The following is a 26,986-nucleotide window of genomic DNA, read 5'->3' as shown; positions in this document are numbered from 1 at the left end:
TGTGCTGGCTGACTGGTTTTCCTCCTTTGAAGGGCTTCCAGAGTGCCGGGGAAAGCTGATTTGCCCTCCCCAGGTTTCGGGAAAGTCTCCAAAGCCTCGGGAGGGCAAAAAACAGGCCTACTGGGCCTACCAGAAGTTTGGAAATGGGCCATTTCCAGTTTCTGGAGGGCCTCCGGGGCGGGGGGGGAGGCTGTTTTCACCCTCCCCAAGCTTCAGGAGGGCGGGTGGTGGTGGTTGTGCAGGCATGCATTGCAACAGGGGGTCATGCATGCATGTGCGGGGGGTGGAGCAGTGGGGGTCATGCACTCATGCGCAGGGGGTTGAATTATGGGTCTCGGCACGTGCGCATATGCTTTTGGTACCGGAGCCAAAAAAGGTTAGCTATCACTGCCCTGTACCATTCCATACAAAATGTTACTTTTCCCCCCCTCACACAGTCACTGGTTTTTTCCTATTAAATGTTACCCAGTTTTAGCAATTGTCTTTTTTCTTAATCTGGAGCCTAGAGGTGGCGCTCTCACCTCACAATCAAGAGGTTGTGAGTTCGATAATAGGCGGAGGTAGATGTAGGGTCTCTTGCTTGGGCTGGGGGTTGGACTAGATGACCTGCAAGGTCCCTTCCAACTCTGTTAATCTGTTAATTATGAGATTAGATTAATATGTCCTCCTGTTCAGATGTATGCAGCTCTGCTTCCATCTAAGAGAGGGTCGATCTAGTCCCCGAGGCAGCAGAAGGCAGGACAAGAAGCAATGGGTAGAAACTAATCAAGTAGAGAAGCAACTTAGAACTAAGAACTGAAAGAGGTTTTTCAGGAGCTACATGAAAAAGAATTAATTTTTTCTGAGCTGCATCAAGTTTATATCATACTCTCCTCACTGGATGAGAGTTATGATGTTTTTGTGTCTTCTCTTGAAGTCCTAGCCTAGTAAATTTAGGTACCATCTTTGAGCTCTTCCCCTTATGAGATACACAGATTCAGCCTCAATGGAATTATATAAATCTATACATATATAAATGACTCCGTGTGTGTGTGTGTGTGTGTGTGTGTGTGTGTGTGTGTGTGTGTGTTCCAGAATAACTTTGGAACACCTCGAACAATTTCAACCAAACGTGGTACACAGATGACTTACTCTCTGGAAAAAAATACTGTGGGGGTAAGACACCCCTAACACCCCTGGGCAGATGTTCTGTTAAGATAAAGCCTGTTTTGCCTTAAAATGGTTTCTACTGTGTTTCCCCAAAAATACAACCTGTCCTGAAACTGAAGCCATATTTTTTGCGTGGGGAAAAATATAAGCCCACCCCTGAAAATAAACCCCCTGGACAACCCCCCCCCTCCAGCCAGGCAGAGCACCGCTCACCAACATAGCGATATCCTGAAGGTGCCAAGCTGCAGGATCCAGGGGAGGGGGAGAAAGGCACTCACATTGCTTGCCGCCTTTGGGATACCGCTAGGTTGGGGAATGGCGTTCTGCCTGGCCGGAGGGGGGAATTGTCCAGCTCTCCCTGCAGCTGCCACAGCCGCCACCGCATTCCAAGCATAAAGTCTTCTCTGGTTCCAAACTCCCAAACTCGGCTGCTGAGTCTTCCAGCAGTGGCCGCTCTAGAAGTGTGCTCTATGGTTGTGGGCTGGCTGCTGGAAGACTCTGTAAGAGAGTCTTCCGGACAGAGAGTCTTCCGGTAGCCAGCCCACAACCATAGAGCGCACTCCTAGAGCGGCCACTGCTGGAAGACTCAGCAGCCGAGTTTGGGAGTTTGGAACCGGAGAAGACGTTATGCTTGGAGCGCGGTGGTGGTTGTTGCAAGGAGAGCTGAGCCCGGACATGTTGAGGCTAGGAGGCATGCCTGTTGGGGGTGGAACAGGCGCTTGCGCAATCCCCTTCTCCAGCCCAGCAGAGTTCCATGCACTGACCTAGGGGGTATCCCTAATGTGCCAAGCCGCGGAAGCTGGGGAGCGGGCAGAGCATCACGTGGCTTGGCCCCTTAGGGATACCCCCTAGGTCAGTGAATGGCACTCTGCCTGCTGGAGAGGGGGTTTGCCAGGCAGTTGCTCGTGAGCTTGGTCACCTCATGGCTGCTTCGCCCCTGAGGCTGTGCCCGGCTCTTCAGGAGCCAGTTCACATGGGAGCAGCTGCCCGGCAACCCCAAAACAATAAGCCCTCCTCTATAATAAGCCCAAGACCATATTTTATAAGTAAAATGAAAATAAGACCCTGCCATATTTTCGGGAAAACATGGTACTGTACTGCCATAAGATGGCTTCTACTGTACTGCCATAAAATGGCTTGTACTGAACAGCGCAGTGGAGTTGCCATGGTAACAGCTTCACAGTATTCCACAAAGGGGCTCCCTCTGGAAAGGGGGAAAATCCAACATTATAAATTACATTTGGTCCAGACATTTTCCCCCTATAAATAAATACCCAGGCAACACCAGGTTATCGGCTAGTTAACAATAATAGCAACAGCAACAACATTGTGGTTTGAGAGACTTCCTCTCCTTGAACATCTATCTACATCAGATCTGGTTAGGAGTTGCATCTACTATGGACTTTCATTTGATGGGACACAGGAGATGTTTTTCTGCCATGATACCCATCTTTTGAAAAAAAAAATCATAATTAGAACTTAGATTTGCACCTAAATCAAATCAAATCAAATCTTTATTGCAGTCTTTAGGACAAGTTCGAATCGTTGGCTCGGCAGTTGTGCCTGGGGCTTCAGCAGTAGTGGCGAGCCTTAGCAACAGCTACATTAAATAATATTCACGGGTTGACTGGGATTATATGTTATTGAATTTTTAATCACGGTTTTGGGAGTTGCATGTTGTTTTGTTTATTTTTTTACGGTTACTGTTGTTTTTTTAATTGCTGTGAGCCAACTAGAGTCACACTGGCCAGATGGACGGCTACACAAATGTAGTAAATAAACAAACAAACCAGAACTCTTTGAGAAAGAAGCACTTCAGAATATGGGTTTGGCTCCAGTATGCTGCTGTCAAAGGGATATATTTAAAATGTTAAAGGTAAAGGTTCCCCTTGCACATATGTGCTAGTCGTTCCCAACTGCAGGGGGGTGCCCATTTCCTTTGAAAGCTGAAGAGCCAGCGCTGTCTGAAGACGTCTTGGTGATCACGTGGCCGGCATGACTCAATGCCAAAGGTGCACCGAACGCTGTCACCTTTCCACCAAAGGTGGTTCCTATTTTACTACTTGTATTTTTACATCCTTTCGAACTGCTAAGTTGGCAGAAGCTGGGACAAGTAACGGGAGCTCACTCCGTTACGCGGTACTAGGGATTCGAATTGCCAACCTTTCTGATTGATCAGAGTCTTAGCCACTGAGCCACCACGTCCCTCAAATTTAAATGTTACCCTTCCGATAATGTTAACAAACTCACTACAAGCATTTTAATTGAACTGCAAATTATTTCCTTTTACATGGTAAAAGGAACCCATTAATAATATGATGTCTTCCTTCATTTAAAATGCAATTAGTTAATTAATTAAGATAAATTAGTCTTAAATGGTGGGCTAGCCTTAGTTTCAAGAGAAAGTATATCAACATTTTTGTTCCCTTTGTCCATCTCTGTGAGAGAAAGGCTTAAAAGGCAAGTTGCATATTCATCTTAAAAGAGGGAATGGAATAATTAGTTTATTTTTAATTGTGGTAAAGAAGATTTGGAAGTCTGCTCTTATATTTCTTTTTTTAAAAAAATCTGTAGTGTTTCTTACAGGTTTTCTTTTTTCTGTCATCTGTACTTGCATTTTTACATGCTTTCAAACTGCTAAGTTGGCAGAAACAGGGACAAATAACAGGAGCTCACTCAGTTACGCGGCGCTAGGGATTCGAACCGCCGAACTGCTGACCTTTCTGATAGACAAGCTCAGCATCTTAGCCAGTGAGCCACCCTGTCCCTTTAGCTACAAGGAAATGTGATAGCAGTCTTCCAATACATGAAGGGAGGTGACAAGGAAGAGGATGTGGATTTATTCTCCACAGCATTGTAAGGTGAGAAGAACCATTGGGTGAAGAGTCACGGAGAGAGATTCAAACTTGAAATAAGAAGGAATATCCTGATGACGAGAGAACTGTGAAGCAGTGGAGCAGCCTGCCACTTGGACTCATAGTTATTGCATCAATTGAAATTTTCAAGAACGAATAGGCAGACATTTGTTTGAAATGCTGTGAGGATTCTTGCATTTGGGAAGAATTGGGACCAGATGCCAGTAGGTGCCTTCAGTAGGTGCCTTCCAACTCCATGGTTCAAAGAAAAACCAACCCTTGGACTGCATTCTTTCTGCTCTTGTATTTCCTGATGGACATACACAACGTCCATGTTTCAGCACCTACATTCCACTTTTCCATTTGATACCGGAAAGCTTCCGCGTTGCATGGTCATATTTCTTCAGCACAGTTGACCTTCCTTTGGAACATCAGGCATTTTGCAAGAAGTATTTGCTACTCTCCTTCTCAGTTAGCCAAGGTAACTCGAGGCCATCCTGCTAGAGTCTTGGAGTTCATGTTCATGACAGCCTGTGGCTCTACGTTTGCTGTCTTCTGTGCTACCAGAATTTGGAAACTGGCTTTCAACAATTTCCAGAAGAGCTACAGGAAAGTCCTTGTCAGTTGAACCTCAGCTCGGTGGGGTTTGTGTCAAATGGACCCTTCATCAACCTCAGGACTAAAAGGTGTGGCAGAAGCTAATAATACAGATTTTATGACACAAACTGTTATAGAGGTTATGAAATCCAGTTTATTCATCTAAAAGCATCTCCATGTGTCTATAAACGGTATTAGATGTCATACTTTATAATATAATGTTCTTTTCCTTTCTTTTCCTTTCTTTTCCTTTCTTTTCCTTCCTTTTCCTTTTGTTTTCTGCAGACCAACACAGGTGTGGAATAGCAAAAGGAAGTAAGCTAAGTACCGTATTTTTCGGACTATAAGACACACCGGAGAATAAGATGCACCAAGATTTTGAAGAGATTATTTTTTTAAAAAAAAGTTTTGCCCTCCCCAGCACCCAGGAGCACTCTGCAGGCCTTCCAAACCCTCTGCACATCCTGTTTTTTATGAAAAACGGGGCATGCAGAGAGTTTGGGAGGCCTGCAGAGTGCTCCTGGGGAGGGCAAAAATGCGATGCGTGGTGGGTTGGGGAGGCAAACAATGGGGTGTGCAGGGGGGTTGGGAGGCCTGTAGAGTGCTCTTGCAAAAATGAGCAAAAAACAGCCCATTTTTCATGAAATTGGGTCTGGTTTTTTTTGCAAAAAATGGGACATGCAGAGAGTTTGGAAGGCCTGCAGAGTGCTCCTGGGGGCTGGGGAGGGCAAAATCACTCCTGTTTTTGTGAAAAACAGGCCCTTTTACACTCAGTTTTGCCCTCCCCATCCCCCAGGAGCACTCTACAGGCCTCCCAAACCCTCTGCGGGTCCATTTTTGCGAAAAATGGGATGCGCGGGGTGGGGTTTCAGGAAGCCAAACATAGCAATAGCAGTAGACTTATATACCGCTTCATAGGCCTTTCAGGCCTCTCTAAGCGGTTTACAGAGAGTCAGCATATTGCCCCCAACAATCTGGGTCCTCATTTTACCCACCTCGGAAGGATGGAAGGCTGAGTCAACCCTGAGCCGGTGAGATTTGAACCGCTGACCTGCTGATCTAGCAGTAGCCTGCAGTGCTGCATTTAACCACTGCGCCACCTTGGCTCTTAATACATGGCTGTATTCAGTGTATAAGACACACCCAGATTATCACCCTCTTTCTGGGATGAAAGAGGTGCATCTTATACTCCAAAAAATACGGTGAATTGCACAATTCAGCGTCAAAATGAGGCTGCCCAGCTAAGTCCTAGCAGCTGAAGAAGACATAGTGTGTTAAGGAGATGGCATAGTGTTTGTCCTCTACATTTCCCCCCAAGGTTTGGATGACTTTGACTTCAGCTTTTCAGAAAAGTTAAAAATTCTGACTCTTCCCCCAGGCATCGGGGCCAGGAATTTGGTCAGCCTCACCGCCATGCTTGAATGAGAAAGTGTGTTATTTGTGGGTCTTGACACGTTGAATAATGTTTAGATAAACTGTTCTCCAAAACATTTTTCCTAGATTGGTTTTCAATGAGTTTCTGAGAATGAGATGGGCAGTTGAATACATACATACATACATACATACATACATACATACATACATACATACATACTGAACTTAAATAAGGAATAAAAGCAAGAGTAAGAAGAGTGTTGTAAGGAAACCATTGCTTACCCCAAACATTTGTCTGAGGTCTGGGTCCCGAAATCTGAAGGGAATATTTGAAACATGCAGCCGTTTGGGCTGTGATTTGTTCTCTGTGTTTTCAGAAGATTGTGTCTGTTGCTGACCATCAGTCTGTGCTGCATCGTCCGTCTGCTAAAAGAATTCGAGAGACAGAGAGGAGAGAAAGTTAATCAAGCGATCGGAATCTATTTTGCACTGAGACTTTCCTGTTCCCTTCCAAAACCACAGTGCAGTTTTTTTTGGGGAAAGGTGCTTAACAACAATGGCGGAAGAAACGAACAGCCTGCAAAGAATCACAGTATCGCCAAAAGCAAAGTGAAATCAGTTGCGTCTAGATTGGGATCTCCCGTTGGTTCATGTCTTGAGATGTGGGATCTGTCAAACTTCTCCCATGGTACTGCCTTTGAATTACTACTCAGATACTGTATGTCTGCTTGAAAGGTTTTGCAATTTGCCCAGAAAAACTTTGCAGAGTAAGATGTGTGACATACAAGTTTAATAAATAAATAAGTAAGACTAGTTCAATATGTCAGCATTCCAAGTAATGTAACCATAGAAATCAGAACTCCGAGGCAGGCACATTCCTCAAAGAACAATTTTATTGGATGCATCATATTGGCACAACTGGTGAAAGCCAACTCTGAACGTCCCCACAGTTCTTGCCTAACTAAAAAGTAAAAGTTTCCTCTTTCCTTCAAGTCACTGGTCATGCTGCCCAATCAAGGTGCTAGCCTGTTGCTTGGTTACTTCACTCCTCCTCTGGCCAGCCACCTGAGAGAATGTCCTTGGTTCCAACAGGACAACTTTATTGTTTTGGCTACAAAACCCCATCTAACTATTTCCCCCCCTCCCTAAATCCTTTTCTGCTTTGTGACAACTCTGAAGCCTTCAAGATGGCCTCAGCCAGGTTCCATTCAGGGTTGACACATTTATTACAGGTAGTCCTCAATGTACAACAATTCTTTCAGCGACCAAAGTTGCAACAGCACTGAAAAAAGTGACGTATGACCAACTGTCACACTGAAGACCGTTGCAGCATCCTGACAATAATGTCCTCAGAATTTCAGATATTTGGCACCTGACTCATATTTGTGATGGTTGCAGTGTCCTGGGGTGGTCGTGATCCCCTTTTGCAACCATTTGACAAGTCAATGGAGGACCCAGATTCACTTAACAACCGTGTTACTCATTTAGCAACTGCAGAGATTCACTGCACAACATCTGTAAATAAAGGTCGTAATATGGGACAAAATTCCCTTAATCAGTGTCTCAATTAGCAGCAGAAATGTTGGACTCAATTGTGGTCATAAGTCAAGGAGTACCTGTATTCTATGTCCAAAAATGTGTTCTGTATCTATATCAGTCTTTCTCAAATTGCTGTCTGCTAGAAGTATTGGGATTAATAGGGATTTTTTTTTCTGCCTGTGTGATTTTAGCGGTGTGTGTATTATTATTTTGGCAAATAAATGATGATCTCATTGACTTTCACACCTATCACAGCCTGTGGGAAGTCAGGGATACATATCACAATGCTTATTTGGTAATTATTTTACAAAACAGGCTGGATTAAAAGGTGCTAGCCAGGAAAGCATTATGCGCATACAAGGGTGAATATTTGCATGTGGGTTTCTAACCATTTTCTGCAGTAATTCACTAAGAACTAATCTCAACTTTTAAGGATCACCTAATTTTCACTGGATGCTTAGGAAGCAACAGAAAAGAGGATACCAAAAGTTCTGCTTCATGACTGGGAATCTCTTTGCAGCAGTAAAATAACACAAACATTATTTTGTGAATGGGTTTTATATGAGGTTTTAACCTGGTTTGTGTTTTTATGGGGTGGTTTCAAAATTTGAGTACCAAGGTAAGAAAGTCCAGCATAAAATTGTTTTTTATGTTAATAAAAAGGTACAACATCATGCTTTCACTTCTTAATTGTTCTTTTCAGTCTTGCCCAAAGATTTTTTTTTCTGAATCATTTTGAAACATCCAAATGGGTTAGAGCCCAGTATCTACCATAAAACTAAGATAATTTTAATCAATGTAATTTAAGGGAACTCCATAGCAGGAACAGCCAAGGGGAATACGACATCATCTATCTCCACTCTACAACACAGTCCTTTCAGCAAGAAGGCTCCACACCTCTTTGCACTACTCAGGTGACCCTAAGAATGCAGATAAACCTCCAAGTGCTCTACAACTCTCTAAAGAATGTAAATGACCAGCTGTCTGCAAGGAGTATAAATAGCAATATCACTTATATATTGCTTCACAGTGCTTTACAGCCCTCTCTAAACAGTTTACAGTCAGCCTTTCACCCTCAACAATCTGAGTCCTCTCTTTACCCACCTCGGAATGATGGAAGGCTGAGTCAACCTTGAGCCTGAGTCAACCTTGAGATTCAAATTGCCAAATTGCAGGCAGCTGGCAGTCAGCAGAAGTAGCCTGCAGTACTGCACCCTAACCACTGCGACACCGCAGCTAAATCCTTCAATTCCCCACCATCCAGTTAGTGCTGAAGAAGCTTCGTGGATGAGAAGTGAAACGTCTTCAAAGAAAAAACAGAAAGTCCAGTTTCCTCTTGAAAAAAGCAACTTTGGGACAATTGAATGGCTGAGAATCTCTATAGATGGCCATAAGTGTATAAAATGGTCATAAGTCATTTTTTTCAGTGCTGTTTTAACTGTAAGTTGTCACTAAATGAACTGTTGTAAGTTAAGGACTACCTGTATATAAAAACCAAGAATGTTCTTGACTATGTTGGTTGGGGAATTCTGGGAGTTGTAGGTGAGTTGAGTTGAGTAGAGTAGAGTAGAGTAGAATAGAATAGAATCAGGAATAGAATAGAATAGAATAACTTTACTGACTTTGAATGTATACTAATTGGCATATATTAAAATGAAATTTCCTTCCATACAGCTCTCAGAGGGTCACTACCTCCAAAACGTATGTTCATCCATGTTCATCCATATTCATACATAACCATGTACGAACATGACAAAATAAATAAATACAAAATTATTCATATACTCACATATCTTATCTGACACAGAGAAACAACAAAATCTAGTCTGAATATATGCATGTACATGGCAAGAGAAACGAATCTTGGGAGTTTACAAGACATATGTCATAAGGAACAAAGCCATTTCAGAATCTGGTAGTTCTGCTAGAAATACTTCAAAACCTCCTCTCAGTGGGGAGCAACAGAAACAGCAACATGAAGTGGTTGTGTGGGGTCTCTAACAAGGCTTCGAGCTTTAAGCACATAGTGTTTATAAGTAGTAATCTGAATAACAGGAAGCAAGCTTCCTATGATCTTCTCCACTGTCCTCACCACTCTCTGTAGGGTCAGTCTACACATTTTAAAGTTCCCAAGGTTGAACAACACTCCCTCATGCTATTCCATTCATCCATTGTGCAACAATGGTTGACAAATGGTGAACCAAACCTCAGCAAAGTGCCATCTTTCAATCTCCCCTTGTGATTGCTCAAAAAAAAATTGCACATGCCCTTCACAAGGTAATATCAAACAAATTGTACCTCTGTTAATAGAATCAAGATTTTCTTCACTCATACTACATCACTTGCTGCCAAGAATAGATGAGCAAGGAAGTGCCTCGTAACACAACCAAGAAATGCTTTGCTAGATGTATTTGGAGGGTAACATTTATTTATGTAATGAACATGCATACACACGCGTGCACACACACACACAGACATACACCAATCTTATTGCTAAAGACTCAAAGATGGTTTGAAACGCTAAATATGCCCCAGTAGTTCAGCCAGATGAATTAACAAAACAGCACAGACATACATGAATGACATACACAAAAAAATCCACACAGGAATACATTCTCCTATCATGAACTCTGCTAATCTATGCTTTGGTTTCTTTGGGTTTTTTTGTTTTGTTTTTTGTTTTGCTCAATTGAGCCCAACATTTCTGTTGTTAAGTAAAACAGTTGTTAAGTGAATTTATCCCCATTTTTCTTGCCACAGTTGTTCAATTACTAACATGGTTGTTAAATGGATCTACCTTGCTCGTTGACTTGGCTTGTCAGAAGGTCGTGAAAGGAGATTGTGTGACCTTGGGACACTGCAACCGTCATAAATACAAATCAGTAGCCAAGCGTCTAAATTTGGATCATATGACCATGAGGCTGCTGCAATGGATTTTACAGATTAACAGAGTTGGAAGGGACCTTGTAGGTCATCTAGTCCAACCCCCTGTCCAAGCAGGAGACTCTACACCATTTCTGTAAGATGGCAGTCCAGTCTCTTCTTGAAAGCTCCCAGTGATGAAGCTCCCAGTGAAGTTTCCAAGAGTTGGCCTAATTAATTTACGAGCCTCGAGACAAGGTTAAAAAAAAACCCATTCATTTATTAGGAGTAACATCTTGGCACGGACTTCTGTGGAGCTGAAACTAAACCCCACTTAATGGCGTCTGAACTTTACCCCTTGGTCCCCTCCCCTCTGGTTGAGGTCATTAATCATATTCTCCAACAGGACGTTATGGCAGGGTTTGGGACATGCACATTCACATCCCAGTACAGAAATATGAGACTTTTACTCTGGCCAAAAGTATGCATGGCATTCCCCCCCCCCCCTCAAGTTGATAGTAGTCATGGAAACGCTTTAGACATTGACACTCCCACAATTTCATAAGTCACTTTTTTCAGTACTGTTGTAAGTCAAGGACTCCTTGTGTATTAATTTTTCATTTTCAGAGGAGAATTGTATCAACAAAAGGGGGCGGGGAGTGATTTTAAAGTACAATCCATTTTAGCTTAATCCTAGTTGAGGAAGAGAAATTGAATGCAAACTTCCAGAATGCCTCAATCAGCATTGTCCTAAGATGAGCCATGGTAGTGCAGTGGTTAGAGTGCAGTACTGCAGGCTACATCTGCTGCCTGCCGGTTGCCTGCAATTTGGCAGTTTGAATCTCACCAGGCTCAAGGTTGACTCAGCTTTCCATCCTTCCGAGGTGGGTCAAATGAGGACTCAGATTGTTGGGTGAAAGAGGCTGATTCTGTAAACCGCTTAGCAAGGGCTGTAAATGAGCCATGGTGGCACAGTGGTTAGAGTACTGCTGATTGTTGGCTTCCTGCAATTTGGCAGTTCGAATCTCACCAGGCTCAAGGTTGACACAGCCTTCCATCCTCCCAAGGTGGGTAAAATGAGGAGCCAGATTGTTAGGGGCAAGAAGCTGACTCTGTAAACTGCTTAGAGAGGGCTGGAAAACACTGTGAAGCAGTATATAAATCTAAGTGCTATTGTTTTTGCTATGAAGTCCACATTTCTGATCACCAATAGGGAAGACATTAAAGCATTAAGCACTAGTGCCCAGTTTGGCCTAGTGATGAAGGTATCATTCTAGAAACCAGGCGATTGTGAGTTCTAGTCCCACCTGAAGCATGAAATCTGACTGGAAGCACATTGGGCCAATCGCCAAAGGAGTGTGGATTCTAGTCTATTTAATGAAGGTGGGAGAAAAATCAAATAAATAAATTAGGATGTCATTTTGTTTTGTTTTTTAAAAAAAATCCCTCCCAATCTGTTTAGGTAGCGCTAAGTGGATATAGTAATTATCAGGGATTGGTTTCCCCAATCCTGATTGAAGATCCATGGATAGCTATAAAATCCACCATAGAAATCTCATTACGACAATAAGTGTCAGATCTAGTACAACTAAACAATGATCATAAACACTGATACAGTTTCCATCCACCTTCTCAATCCTCTTCGATTTGTCTTTCTTTGATATAATTTCAAGTACTAGGCTCCTTCCAAATTCCTTTTAAATTGCCTATCAGGCAAAATGTCCACCTCTATAAACACAGGTGTACCTAAGAACAGGCATAAACTCTGTAAATAGAGAGATAAGATATTTTAGCTGAGTCTGCTTTAAAAATTGGCTGCGTTGTGAAGAAATGACATTAAGCAAAAAGTAAAGGTAAAGGTTCCCCTCGTACATATGTGCTAGTTGTTCCCGTCTCTAGGGGGCAGTGCTCATCTCTGTTTCAAAGCTGAAGAGCCAGAGTTGTCCAAAGACATCTCCTTGGTCATGTGGCCAGCATGACTAAACACCGAAGGTGCATGGAGCGCTGTTGCCTTCCCACCAAAGACAGTTCCTATTTTTCTACTTGTATTTTTACATGCTTTTGAACTGCTAGGTTGGAAGAAGCTGGAACAAGTCACGGGAGCTCACTCCATTGCATGGCACTAGGGATTCGAACCGCAGAACTGCCAACTTTTCTGATCGACAAACTCAGCCTCTTAGCCACTGAACGTCGTTCCAAAATTCCATATTCTCTAAAACATTCCATACTGGCATTAACATACATACATGGAGAATTTGCTACTCCGATGTGTTTTGTGCAATCTGTAAATATGTATGTGTTTGCTTTTCCCTTATTGCAAACATTTCTACATTTCTGATTTTAATAGGAGTCTCAAACCAACAAGAATATAGGGGGAAATATAAGTATTGAAAGTATGTATTTTGTAATTTGCTGCATGAGGACTACAAAGTTTAGTGTAGTGTTATAGTAAGAAGGGGGAATTTTAACAGATTAACAGAGTTGGAAGGGACCTTATAGATCATCTAGTCCAATCCCCCCTCAAGAAGGAGACCCTACACCATTTCTGACAAATGGCAGTCCAGACTCTTCTTGAAAGCCTCCAGTGATGAAGCTCCCACAACTTCCGACGACAAGTTGTTCCATTGATTCATTGTTCTCACTGACAGAAGGTTCCTCCTTGTTTCTAGGTTGAAACTAGAGACAAGGATAAATAGCATAGGGTTCATAAATAGGGGCAGGTAATGTAACTTCAATAAGTTTGCATTAAACAGGTAATGTGATGCTCTTACATGATTGTGTCAAGGTGAACTATTTTTCTACTTGCATTTTATGTGCTTTCGAACTGCTAGGTTGGCAGAAGCTGGGACAAGTCATGGGAGCTCACCCCATTACGCGGCACTAGGGATTTGAACCGCCAAACTTAGACCATAGAAAGTAGAAATGGAAGGGACCTTGGAAGTCTTCTAGTCCAATCCCCTGTTCAAGCAGGAGACTCTATACCATTTCAAACAGGTGGTCCAACCTCTTCTTAAAAGCCTCCAGTGATGGAGCATCCACAACTTCTGAATGCAAAGGTTCTACTGGTTAATTGTTACACAATTTAACTTTGTGCATTAGTTGTCTCTTTGCAAAGATTTTTTAAAACAGTAACAATAGTACCATCAGCTCATCATGTTAGATTTTAAAATAACACGATTGCACTTGTATACTGTTGCTCTTTAATTCTAGTGTTAAAATAAGGACAAGCTGAATATATTGATAGATAGCAGAGATACACCGAAGGGAGGAGTAGAGGGAAAGAAGAAAGATGTATAGAGAGGGTGGGAGAAAGGATTGGAGGGAGGTTGAGAGGGAAGGGAGGGAGTGTATTGGGAGAGAGGAGTGATAGAGGGGGAAGGGAAGTAGGATAGAGGGGAACGTTGGAGGGAAGAACGAAAGTTGGAGGGGGGTGAAAGAAAGGGTGTATGGTGGGCCGAAGTGGTGTAATTGGGTTTGTATTTTGGGGGGTACTGTTGACAAGAGGGCGGGCTGTGTTTATTGTTCAATGTTATATGCCCCGGTTATGCACAGTATATATGTGACTCTACGAAATGAATGAAAATAAACATATTTACAATAAAAGAGTTTCCTGGACTTTTTCCCAAAGTCATATCTGCTGGATAAATCTTCTTATCAAGGAAACAAACTAAGATCAATTGCAATTTCCTGTTTCTTTTTACCAAATTGCTCAGCATCTTCAAAGCGGGAAAAGGGGATGAATAAAATTCAGTTTATATTTTTTTTAAATCCAGAAGCGGTTCATCTTAATCCAGCTAATCATGTAGATAGTTCGTGTTTTAACTCCCTCTTGCATACTGTTAGGTGGAACAGCTCCAGATTCAAAACAATTAGTGAAACACAGATCAATGCTTCAAAGGACTCAGGTTTGAGTAATTTTGTTTCCTGTCCAGCAGCCAAATCAGAGGAGGAAGAGGAGGTGTGGGAGTCAGGGTGAGCATCAAGGCAACCCGAGCTCTGAGTGGGAAGAGGGAATGGAGCTGGCAGAGAAAGAGAGAGAGAGAGGCAGAGCCTGGGCCGTCCGTCAGCCCTCAGATGGAGAGTCAACAGCCCCCAGGTCTGGAGGTGGATGATGAGGAAGAGGAAGAATAGCTGGTTCCAGTGCCTGATGTGTGGATGTGCAGAAGGCAGAGGAGAGGAAAACAGTAGAATCTATGGACTGGTCCTTGGACAGAAGAGCCATTGCTGCTAGCGAAACCCCACCCTAGCTCTGGGGATAAAAGGCAGGAGGCGGAGATGAACAGATGTGGCAGACAACTATTCATCTTCCGGCCTGCTGGACTTGTTAGCATGTGAGAGAAACTTTTTGCCCGGACTGCCGGCAGTCCTAATAAAAGACTCTTTTGTGTTCACGTCTGAGGGTTTGTTGTCCTTGGGAAGCTGGATCTGAACAACTTTAGACCAGTGAATCTCAACCTTTTGGGCATCAGGGACTAGTTCCTTGGAGAGAGGTTTTTTGTAGACTGGAGTTGCGTGGTTTTGCATGCTGCCTGCCTCCATATTTGCATGGCCCAGGTTCTAGCATGCTTTGGCCTGTTGCTGGAGGTTGTGGATCCCTGCTTTAGGCCTACTACAAATTCCCTGATTTATGGATCCAAACTCCATAGGGAGGAAGTTAAATTCAGAGGAACCAGAGGAATAGTTTTACGGAATTCCAAATAACGAATGCAAGATAACTGACTTGGAACTTGGAAGGAGAAAATGTGCCCTGGACTATAAATCTGCACTATATACATTAACTATAATGTCCGGCTTGGTTCTAGCTCAGAGATTTGAGATATCATTTGTCATCTCTCCGGAAAAGGTCATTTCCACCCGTTTATGGCCTGCCTTTTCACTGGCCCTGCTGGGATTGTATTTTTAATTTAAAAGGTCTGATAAACAATTACAGTCTTTGACTCCAGATATATTGATGGTGGTTTTGCAGTTGGATTGGGCTGTAGCTGTGGAGGATTATGGAAACAGCCAACCGGGCCAGACCCCACGGAAGTGGGAGTTTAATTCTTTGGTCACCTAGGAAAATAGCCAGCCCTGGAATTAAAGACTCCCACATCTAAAAAAAAAAAAAAGTAAAATAAAAAAATGATTTTTTAAAAAAATTGCACAACATTCCTATACTCAAAATCACCCGCCAACCGAGCTATTGTTTTGAAGACGTGGAATGCCATTTGCAATTGCTTTAATCTAGGACTCTGGCTCTCATTTTTCCATAATCATTTCTAACTCAATCAATAAGGCAGAGCTACACAAGTTTAATCTCAGTGAAATTTGATTTAGGTATTGACAAAGGCGCAGAGAAACGATATGCAGGGCATGCAATGCAGTCTCACAACAGAATGTGTCTTCATATGTCAATTTGTCAAATTTAATTTATCATTCTTTAGCCAGTTTGCATTCCTCACAATGGCACACTGCCTAGCTTTCAAGAAAGTCCACCACCCACTTCCTACCTTTGCTTTCAGGTAGGTTTGATGTGTTTTCCTTTTCCTTTTCTTCCTTTTCTCCTTTCCTCCCTCCCTCCTCCTTTCCTGTCCTTATTTCCATCTCTTTCCTTCCTTCCCCTTCCCATTCCCTCCCTTCCCCATTCCTTCCCTCCGTTTCTTCTCTCATTGTCATCTCCCATTTCCACCTCCTTCCTTTCTCCCTCCCTCCCTTTCCCCTCCCTCTTGTGCCTTCTCTTCCCTTCTCTTCTTTCCCTTCCTCCCCTGTAAAATTCACCAAACAACAATCTCACTTAGCAACAGAAATTTTGGACTTGATTATGGCATAGATTGAGGACTTCCTGTAACAGGAATACCTCTATAAGCCACAGCTTTGCAGAGATGCTAGTATGTTTTCCTCTTCACAAACCATGATTTATTTTTATGATAAATAAGATATAAGTCCTGATTTATGCACATTTTTTTAGCTGTTCTGCCTTAACATACGATAAAAGTGTACTGGAAAAAAAAGCAGATAAAATAGACTTCCTATGTCTCGTATATGCTTTATGGTGGCTGAGAGTTGAATAGAAATTACCATACAAATGTTAATCCTTTTTTAAAAGTAAGTTATTTTATTTCTTGCTGAACCAATCAAATTATTTTTCAGAGAAATGGAAACGGGGAGGAATTGGCTCGGCTTAATGTCTAGCAGGCGTTATTTGATTAAGTTGACAATATGATGTGATCAATGGTTGAGCACCCACTGGGCTGTCTTTTGACCCAAATTGATTTATGTAATGAACACTTGGTCTGTCTCTTGAATAGGCCTCTTGGTTTTAAGCAGTAATGCTGGGTAGCCGAGTGAATTTGCAAGCTTCAGAGGCATTCCCTTTCAATCCGGGAAGAATAAAATAGTCCGTAAGCAAGCGTAACTCAATACACTGTACTATAAATGGAAGAAAAAAATAATATCACCCAGCTTTTTCAATATAGCTGTTTGATTTGATTTGTAAGCCTGGTATATATAAAAAAGCAGAGGCAATAGAGAAAAGTTTGGGACAAATTATGCACAAACAGAGAAGGACCAGGGGAGACATGATAGCAGTCTTCCAGTATTTGAGGGGATGTCACAGAGAGGAGGGGGTCAAGCTGTTTTCCAAAGCACCCGAAGGCCAGACAAGGAACAAATTCCCTTCGGAAGTTATGGGAGCTTCATCACTGGAAGCTTTCAAGAAGAGCCTGGACTGCCATTTGTCAGAAATGGTGTAGGGTGTCCTGCTTGGGTGGGGGGGGGGGTTGGATTAGATGACCTACAAGGTCCCTTCCAATTCTGTTAATATGATACAGAAACATACCCTCTTGCTTGCTTACTAAATGGCAAAAATAAATATACTAGCCATATATAAGAAAGGGAACACCTAGATGTATTTTGTTTACATTGTTCACTTACTAGTCGGTCAGGTTTATGGATATCTATATAACAGATAACAGATTAACAGAATGGAATGGAATGAGGGAAAGAGTAGAGTAGAGTAGAATTCTTTATTGGCCAAGTGTGATTGGGCACACAAGGTGTGCATCAGCTCTCAGTCTACATACAAGCAACAAGTGATAAATAAACATAAAAAAGTTTCAAGTTTATTAGAATTTGTATGTTTATTAGAATCCATAGGGATTCTGGGCGGCTCACAACAGACAAGAAACATTTAATTTTAAAAAATAGAGATAACAAAAATAAAATACAGTATTAAAATTCATGTCACCCATTCCATCTAAGCGGGGCTGGATATCAATCACGGCTTTACGGAAGACCAGGAGAGTGGTAAGGGTCCGGATCTCTGCAGATAGATCGTTCCACAAGGCCAGCGCAGCAACAGAGAAGGCCCTCCCCCGGGGAGTTGCCAGCTGGCATTGTCCGGCTGACGGCACCTGGAGGAGGCCCAACCTGTGTGATCTTGTTGGTCCTTGGGAGGTAAGTGGCAGGAGGCGGTCTCTCAGGTAGCCAGGTCCTAAACCATGAAGGGCTTTAAAAGTAACGACTAGCATCTTGAAGCATGTCCGGAGACTAATAGGAAGCCAGTGCAGCTCGCGGAGGATAGGTGTAATATGGGTGTATCTAGATACACCCCATATCGCTCGCCGGGCTGGGTTCTGGACCAACTGTAGTCTTCAAACACTCTTCAGGGGCAGCCCCATGTAGAGTGTGTTATAGTAATCCAGTCTTGAGGTGACGAGGGCATGAGTGACTATTCAAAGTGCCTCCCAGTCCAAGTAGGGTCGTAACTGGGCGAAAGCCCCCCTGGTCACAGCCGACATATGGTGCTCTAACGTCAGCTGTGGGTCCAGGAGGACACCCAAATTGTGGGCCCTCTCTGAGGGGTGTATAATTTCACCCCCCAGGCTAAGAGATGGAATGTCTGGACTAACCTTGGGAGGCAGCATCAATAGCCACTCAGTCTTGTCTGGATTGAGTGCAAGCTTGTTCGCTCCCATCCAGACCCTGACAGCCTCCAGGCACTGGCACATCACTTCCACTGCTTTGTTGAGTTGGCACGGGGCAGACAGATACAATTGAGTATCGTCCGCATATTGATGATATTTAATTCCGTGCTGCCAGATGATCTCACCCAGCAGCTTCATGTATATGTTAAATAGGAGGGGGGACAGGACCGAACCCTGCAGCACCCATAGTTGAGGGGCCTAGGGGTGACCTCTGTCCTCCAACCAACACCGACTGCAACCTATCCGAGAGGTAGGAGGAGAGCCACCTTAAGATGGTGCCTCCCACTCCCACCTCCCGTAACTGTCGCAGAAGGATACCATGGTCGATGGTATCAAAGGCCGCTGAGAGGTCAAGGAGCACTAGATAGAGGAATGTCCTCTATCCCCGCCAGAGATAATCGATTAGCACGACCAAAGCAGTTTCGGTGCAGTAACCAGGCCTGAAACCCGACTGAAAGGGATCCAGATAATCTGCTTCATCCAAGGTCCGCCGGAGTTGAAAGGCCACCACCTTCTCGACAAGCTTCCCTATGAACGGGAGGTTGGAGACTGGGCGATAGTTGTTTAAAATGCTGGATCCAGGGATGGTTTCTTGAGGAGGAGGTCTCACCACCGCATCCTTTAGAGGATGTGGGAAGGATCCATCCAGAAGAGAGGTGTTAACAATCCTCTGTAGCCAGCCACGTGTCACCTCCCTGCTGGTCGAGACCAGCCAGGAACGGACACAGGTCCAGTAAACAGGTGGAGGCACTCACCACTCCAATGGCCTTGTCCACTTCTTCAGGAGCGACAAGTTGAAACTCGCTCCATAAAATCTGATCAGGACCTTCCCCCGGCGCCTCGGTTGGTACCGTCCAAGTGGAGTCCAGGTCCGTCCGGATCCAACCAATTTTATCCGTCAGAAACTGAACAAATTCCTCAGCTCTACCCTGTAAGGGTTCGTCCGCATCCCTCCCTTTCAAGAGGGAGCGGGCTATCCTAAAAAGGGCAGTTGGGCGAGATTCTGCGGATGCGATAAGAGCAGAAAAATGTGCACATTTTACCGCCCGTATCGCCACTAGATAAGTCCTAATAAAGGCTCTTAATTGTGTTCGGTCAGATTCGGAGTTACTAGCCCTCCAACGTCGCTCCAGGCGTCTCTTTTGGCGCTTCATCTCCCGGAGTTCCTCGGTGAACCAAAGAGCTCTCCTGGATCCGCTGCCATGGAGAGGCCGTAAAGGCGCAATCCAGTTTAGAGCCCCCGCCGCCGCTATATTCCAAGCAGCGACTAAGGACTCCGCCGAACTGTGGGCCAGAGAGTCAGGTATCTCCCCAAGTGCTGTGTGAAATCCCATAGGGTCCATCAGGCGCCTGGGGTGGAACCACCTAATCGTTCCCCCCTCCCTACAGTGTGGGGATTGGTTTTCCGAAAATCGAGCTCAGTAGAGTGATCTGACCATGACAAGGGCAAGATCTTAATGCCCTTCAAATCTAGATCATGTCTCCACTGCTCCGATAGAAATACTAGGTCGGCGTGTGCCCCGCTGAATTGAGTCGGACCCTGAATTACCTGGGTCAAGTCCATGGCTGTCATGGAAGCCATGAACTCCTTGCTCCATCAGAGTGTTCACCGAAGCGAACGGCAGGTTGAAATCCCCCAGCCTACAGCCTGGGGAACGCAACCGCCAGCTCTGGCTACTGACTCGGAGAGCACAGGACGGGCTGTTTGCAAAGCTGTTGGGAGGTAGGGTACATTAGCAACAAACACATTTGACCCCCAGTGGCAACTTCACCAGAAGGGACTCACACCCGACAATCTCCGGAGCAGGGATCCTACGAGGAACTAGGGACTCTCGATGAGACTGCCACTCCCCCATCCCTTCTCTGAGGTCACGGCTGATGTAGCACCTGAAACCCTTCTGGGCACATTTCAGTGAGGGGGACTCCTCCCTCATGGCCCAGCCAGGTCTCAGTAATACATGCCAGGTCTGCCCCCTCGTCTAATATTATGTCCCAGACGAGGGGAGCTTTGTGAACCACAGACCTGGCATTTAGCAACAGCAGCTTGAGACCAGGGCCCTGACAACTCTCACCATCTGGTCCTGGAGTGGAGCTAATAGGGCCGGAAGGAGGGATCACTGTGACATAGCGAACCCTCCTTCCCCGGGTAATGGCTAGCCCTATAGCTCCCGTCAAACCTGGCTCTCCCAACAATGACCGCAATGCACCGCCCCATCCCCGCACCCGTAGACCCCACTTCCCTCCCGTAGCCTCCATTCTCCCCGGCAGGCCATTCATATCATTCATTCTAGGATGAAGATCATCCATCAGTTCTTTATTTAAAATGCTTCCTGTTCTTGATTCAAAGAGTTCTTTTACATCCTGGCTGCTATTATAGGATTTTATATTCAAATGTAGCAATACCTTATTATGGCACTACTTTATTCCATTATGCCTTCTTGTAAGTAGCCAGAGTTGTTGGACATAGCTGCTGTACCAACTGAATAAGCTAAAAATGATGCACAAAGTACTTAGAAACCAACACAGAACAAAAATCCACACTCAGATAGCTTCAGTTCTTGAGTCACTTACAATCGTGGATTTTGTCTTCTTCTCTAGCCTCATCATATTGCAGGAACCAATTCTAAATCAGAAGGGTAATTTGTAGCTTTTCATAATTTCAAATTCAGAAGTACAATCTATAGAGCTGGGTTTTATATAAGTGAGGGTGGAGGGAGGGCAGTGGTGGTTTGAAAAAAATTTGGAAGCTACTCTGTGGGTGGGGCCCTCCTTTTGTGGGGAGGGCTTGCCGGCCATGTGACCTGGTGGGGAGTGGCTTGCCGGCCATTCTCTCTCTCTCTTCTCTCTCTCTCCCTCCCGCGTCTTCTCCTCTCGCAGTCCTCTCTTCTCTTCCTCTCCTCTCTCTCCTCTCTCTCTCTCTCTCTCTCTCCTTTTCTCTCTCTTATCTCTTCTCTCTCTCTCTCTCTCTTCCTTTCTTTTTCTCTCTGTCTTTTTCTTTACTCTCTCTCCTCTTTCTCTTTCTTCTTCTCTCTTCTCTCTCTCTCTCTCTGCGTCAGTCTGTCTGTCTGTCTCTGTGTCTGTGTGTGTGTCAGTGGTGGGTTTCAAAAATTTTTGGAACCTCTTCTGTAGGTGTGGCCTGCATTCCAGGTCCACTGGTGGAATCTCTTCTAACCGGTTCAGTAGATTTGACGAACCGGTTCTACCAAATAGGTGCGAACTGTAGGAATCCACCTCTGGAAGGAGGAGGCAGGGGATCGTGATGGTGCCTTCTCTTTATTTACAAAAGTTGTACAGCTTGGCTGGTTTGCAGCACATGGCAGATTCTAATAAGAAAAGGGATTGTAAGTCTGCAGTTGAGCCTGTGGTAGAAACCGACCTATTATCTTGGTATGTTATATGAAACTATTTTGCTCCGGCATTTGAATGGCATAGTTAAAGGTAAAGGTTCTCTCGCACATATGTGCCAGTTGTTCCCGACTCTAGGGGCGGTGCTCATCTCCATTTCTAAGCTGAAGAGCCAGCGCTGTCTCCGTGGTCATGTGGCTGGCATGACTAAATGCTGAAGGCACATGGAATGCTGTTACCTTCCCACCAAAGGTGTTCCTATTTTCTACTTGCATTTTTATGTGCTTTTGAACTGCTAGGTTGACAGAAGCTGGGACATGTAACGGAGCTCACTCCATTACGTGGAGCTAGGGATTCAACTGCCAATCTTTCTGATTGACAAGCTCAGTGTTTTAGCCACTGATCCACTGTGTCCCCATTTGGTTGGCATATATATGCTAAAATAGCAACTGCACCTCCTTAATCTAAATTTAGCCTTTACACATTGTGGGAACCCAACCTCTGGGGAAAAAAAATCTGAGTTTCCCCCTTCTCAAATATGAAGTTCCACAAAGAAATCTATAGTTTTTGCTTCCATATCTCCATGGTTGATCAAGATCAGAGCAGGCTGAATACCACCTCTGGTACAGATTACGTGAAACCTGCTCAATAGCAATAACTGTGAGAGATCACCCTTGGAAGACTGCATCCAGTTTTGGTCACCATATTATAAAATATGTTGAGACTCTGGAAAGAGTGCAGAAAAGAACAACAAAGATTAGGAGGCTAGAGGCTAAAATGTGAAAAACATATTTGAGGGGCTAACAGAAAGAAGAGAGGGTTCAACCTATTTTCCAAAGCACCAGAAGGCAAAATAAGAACCAATGGATGGAAACTAATCAAGGAAGAAGCAACTTAGAAGTAAGGAGGAATTTCCTAACAGTGAGAACAATCAACCAGCAGAATTGCTTGCCTGGAGAAATTGGCTGCTCCATCACTGGACACTTTCAAAAAGAGAATGGACAAATATGTCCCCAATTGTTGGAAATGTAAACAAATACCAGGCACACATTACCACATGTGGTGGACATGTAAAAAGCAAGGAAATTTTGGATACAATTCATATGTTAGAAAAAAGGGTTAGACAACATATAGAGTTCACCCAGAATTATTTCTATTAGACATTATACCGATGGCTATGATAAAGGGACAATATACCTAATATTACATCTTGACCATAGCAAGAATGGTGTATGTGCAAGATGGAAGAGTGAAAACACCCCTTCAGAGGAGGAATGATAAGGAAATATTAGTCTGTGCAGAAATTAGACTAATGTTAAAAATAAAAGACAACAAGAGACAGAATTATGACACATGGAACAGATTCTATCAATGGTTAGAAGCACAAGGTGGAAGTTGGAATATGAAAAAAAATAGGTTAAGTGGACTTGGAAAGAGATACCATATAGATATCATTATATTAGAATGAATATGATGGTCAAAATAACTGTGCAACACTAACACCGTTTAAAATAGTACATATGTTATTGATTTCACTTTGTTTTTATGGCAAGTGAAATGCCAGGACAATTACACTGTATTCAATATGTTATATGTAAACAATAAAAATATATTTAAAAAAGAGAGAGAGAATGAACAACCGTTTGTCTGGAATGATATAGGATCTCCTGCTTGAATAGGGGTTGGACTAGAAGACCTCCAAGGTCCCTTCCACTCTGTTAGTGTTATTCTGATCATCTACATCTGGCGAACTGCTCCATGGATTTCCCCCGATGCTTTTTACACGGGTGTCATGTCTGCAGCTTTCTTTTGGATCTTTGGCCTGCCACTTTCTATTATTCTATTATCCCTTTTTCTATTGTGGGAAAATGGGAGGGGGAATTGTATGGAGTTAGATGCTATGTAGCCAAAACAAAATTCCTTCTAGAAAGCCAAGGTCATCCTTTGTGTCTGCACCTCTGCACCTGACCGAACTGGATGGCAGGAACTGCCAGAATGGCAGTGGAAGATTGGACCATGTGATGGACTTGTGGTGTGTTGGGCAAGATCTTGAACTTTCAACTGAGTGGGGAAACCAGGAAGCTTTCAAATTCAGGTTTTCCCAGATGTGCCAACATGGCTCTCTTCATAAATTGGAACTTTGAGCAATACTTTGCCTTAGACACTGATTTAATTTTGGATGCTATTTGAAACCCTGACAATAGGTGGACTGCAAGTCAGCAACTTCATCATTTGCATCTACAGAGGGGCAGAGAGCGAGCCAAGGTGAAATGCCGGTTTTCAAATCATGCTGTCTTGTTTACCTCCCATAAGTCAAAACAGCCTGGCATCTCTGGTGTTTCCTCCTATGAACAAGACTAATGTCACCGACCTAAAATTCCTTCCTGGAGGAGATGTGTTTATACAGCCTACCACTGAGTCAACTTGTGAATGGCTGGCCCCCCGTGGAGAAAAACTGGCTGATTACTGCATTGGATGTTGTAAGGGATAAAAAGTGACAACATGATGAAACATTTCTTTGCTTGACCCACAATGGGATCACCACTTTTTTTTCTAAAACCCCTGCTGTTCTTCTTTTCATTTCTTTCAACACATGCCTCAATGCAAACAAACCTTTTCCTTTGTGCATTTCTCTATTGCTAATCTCGGCTTTCCAATCCAGGAAAATGCCAGCGGAAATAGTTAGCCCCATGTAAAGAGATCATGGAAGGGTTCTTGATTTATTGTTTTTAAAAGGTAAAGTTTCCCCTCGCACATATGTGCTAGTCGTTCCTGACTCTAGGGGGCAGTGCTCATCATCTCCATTTCTAAGCTGAAGAGCCAGCGCTGTCCAAAGATGTCTCCATGGTCATGTAGCCAGCATGACTAACACAGAAGGCACATGGAACGCTGTTTCCTTCCCACCAAAGGTGGTCCTTATTTTTCTACTTTCATTTCTTACATGCTTTCAAACTGCTAGGTTGGCAGAAGCTGGGACAAATACAGAGTTCACTCTGTTACGTGGCGCTAGGGATTCGAACCGCCGAACTGCTGACCTTTGATCAACAAGTTCAGCATCACTGAGCCACCACGTCCTATTATTGTTTCTAGAGATGCACTAATGGAAGAACAGTTGGAAGGGACCTTGGAGTCTTCTAGTCCAACTCCCTGCTCAAGCAGTAAACCCTATACCAAGGGTATTAAACTCGATTTCATTGACGGCCACATCAGGGTTGTGTTTTCCCTCAGGAGGTAGGGCACCTTGATGTTGCTTGTGTCGGGGGCCTGAGCACTCTCTCAGTGAAAATGGCTCCCAAACTCCATTTTCAGCTGCGACCCGCCTCCTGCAATCCTCTGCCAGCAAAATGGAGCTCGGGAGGGCTGTGCACGGCCCTTGTGAGCTCCATTTTTGGCTGTAAGACATTCTGTAACCATCTACCAGTGAAAATGGAGCTTGGGAGGGCCGCACATGGCCCTCCCGAGTCCCGTTTTCAGCTGCGATAGCATCCTGCAACCCTCTGCCAGTGAAAATGGAACTTGGGAAGCCACAGCGCCTCCCGAGCTCAGTTTTCGCTGGCAGAGGCACCATGGGCCAGTCCTTCACTGTTTCCAGGCAGCCCACAAATAAATACATTTAACCCAGTGGTGGGTTGCACTTACCATCACTACTGGTTCACTGATCATGTGCATGCACATCCCATTCACGCATGCACAATCTACCACCCGGCAGCAACCAGTTGTTGTCGGGGCTTCTGCAGACATCACATGTTGTGTGCAAGTGTGCAATTCACCTTTTGCCATAAAAACGGTATAGAGGGGGGGGGCAAAAGAGTCACCGTATCCAGTTCACTCTCAGCTGCTCCAGACCACTACCAGTTCAGCCGAACTGGCCACCAGCAATGCACCAAACTGCCAGAGTAGAGGAATCTGTAGGTTCATTGGAACACTTTTTCTAACCCAAGGCATAATCAATGCTAAATTAGCAGATCAATTTTCCAAGTCTGCATGAAACAGCTTCCTGTCTAGCTCTTTTGATCTCTCCTTTGAGCCCCACCTCCCAAACTAGATTTAAATCCAGGCTTGAGGTCCTGCACTCCTTCAAACAAAGAAAATTTCTTGCTCAAATGTTGAGAAACTCAACAAAGATTTTTGTAAAAAAACATACATTGGTTCATGTTGAATTGATTGGGGCATCAAATGCTCCATCGTTTAAACATTGAAATTATTTTCAGCTTTGTGAGGCCTTTTTGAATCAAACAAATGAATTGCATTACATTAAATCTCAACTATTAGGCCTGCCTTCTGGATCTCCGCTATACATACGTTGACGATGGAGATGGATTTAATTAAACTAAGTGCCTGAGCTTAATAGGATTTTGTGACTCTATTACTCCAGAGAACACAACCTGAGATTATTGGTAGAACCATGGTGGCGCAATGGTTAAGAGTACAGTACTGCCGTCTACTTCTGCTGCCTGCTGGCTGCCTGTAATTTGGCAGTTCGAATCTCACCAGGCTTAAGGTTGATCCAACTTCCATCCTTCCGAGATTGGTAACATGAGTATCCAGATTGTTGGAGGCAAGAGGCTGACTCTGTAAACCACTTAGAGATGGCTGTAAAGCACTCTAAAGTGGTATATAAGTCTAAGTGCTATTGCTATCGCAATGGGAAAATAAACCACAGTGAGCTGCAATGGACAATGCATTTGCCATAGTGGGCAGGTCAGGGAGTCAGCCAATTTGAATTCAATGAGACTTAGTATAACAGAATAACAGAGTTGGAATTAGTCCAATCCCCTCCCCAAGGAACATTTCAAACAAATAGTTGTCCAATCTCTACTCAAAAACCTCCACTGATGGAGCACCCAAAACTTCTGGAAGCAAGCCATTCCACTGGTTAATTGTTCTCACTATGAGAAAATTTCTCCTTAGTTGTAGGTTGCTTCTCCCCTTCCTTGTAGTAGAAGACTAGGCTGAGCACAAGAGCAGGGTCAAATGCATCATGAATTTGCAGTTACTATACCTCTGTAAGAGACCTAGGTCCAATCCATTGACTCTTAGAGTAAATGTAAAGATTCCCTTTGCACATATGTGGTAGTCATTCCCGACTCTAGGCCGTGGTGCTCATCTCCATCTCAAAACCGAGGAGCCAGTGCTGTCTGACGACGTATCCATGGTCATGTGGCCAGCATGACTCAATGTCTAAAGCGCACAGAAAGCAAAGTTGGTCCCTATTTTTCTACTTGCATTTTTTACATGCTTTAGAACTGCTAGGTGGGCAGAAGCTGGGACAAATAACAGGAGCTTAGTCTGTTACTCAGC

The 26,986-nt window shown here is 43.9% G+C and overlaps 1 protein-coding gene across 1 annotated transcript in view; it reads right to left on the bottom strand.

Moving 5' to 3' along the window:
• Positions 1 to 26,986, bottom strand: part of RBFOX1 (RNA binding fox-1 homolog 1) — a 250,667-nt gene that overhangs the window by 181,623 nt on the left and 42,058 nt on the right. Inside the window, exon 2 of the mRNA XM_032230214.1 lies at positions 6,258 to 6,401. Within this exon, the coding sequence (XP_032086105.1) occupies positions 6,258 to 6,401 (144 nt within the window). The remainder of the gene's footprint in view (positions 1 to 6,257; positions 6,402 to 26,986) is intronic.

Source organism: Thamnophis elegans, chromosome 14 (assembly GCF_009769535.1).
Source record: "Thamnophis elegans isolate rThaEle1 chromosome 14, rThaEle1.pri, whole genome shotgun sequence".
Lineage (NCBI taxonomy): Eukaryota > Metazoa > Chordata > Lepidosauria > Squamata > Colubridae > Thamnophis > Thamnophis elegans.
This window is presented reverse-complemented; position numbering and strand designations above follow the sequence as displayed.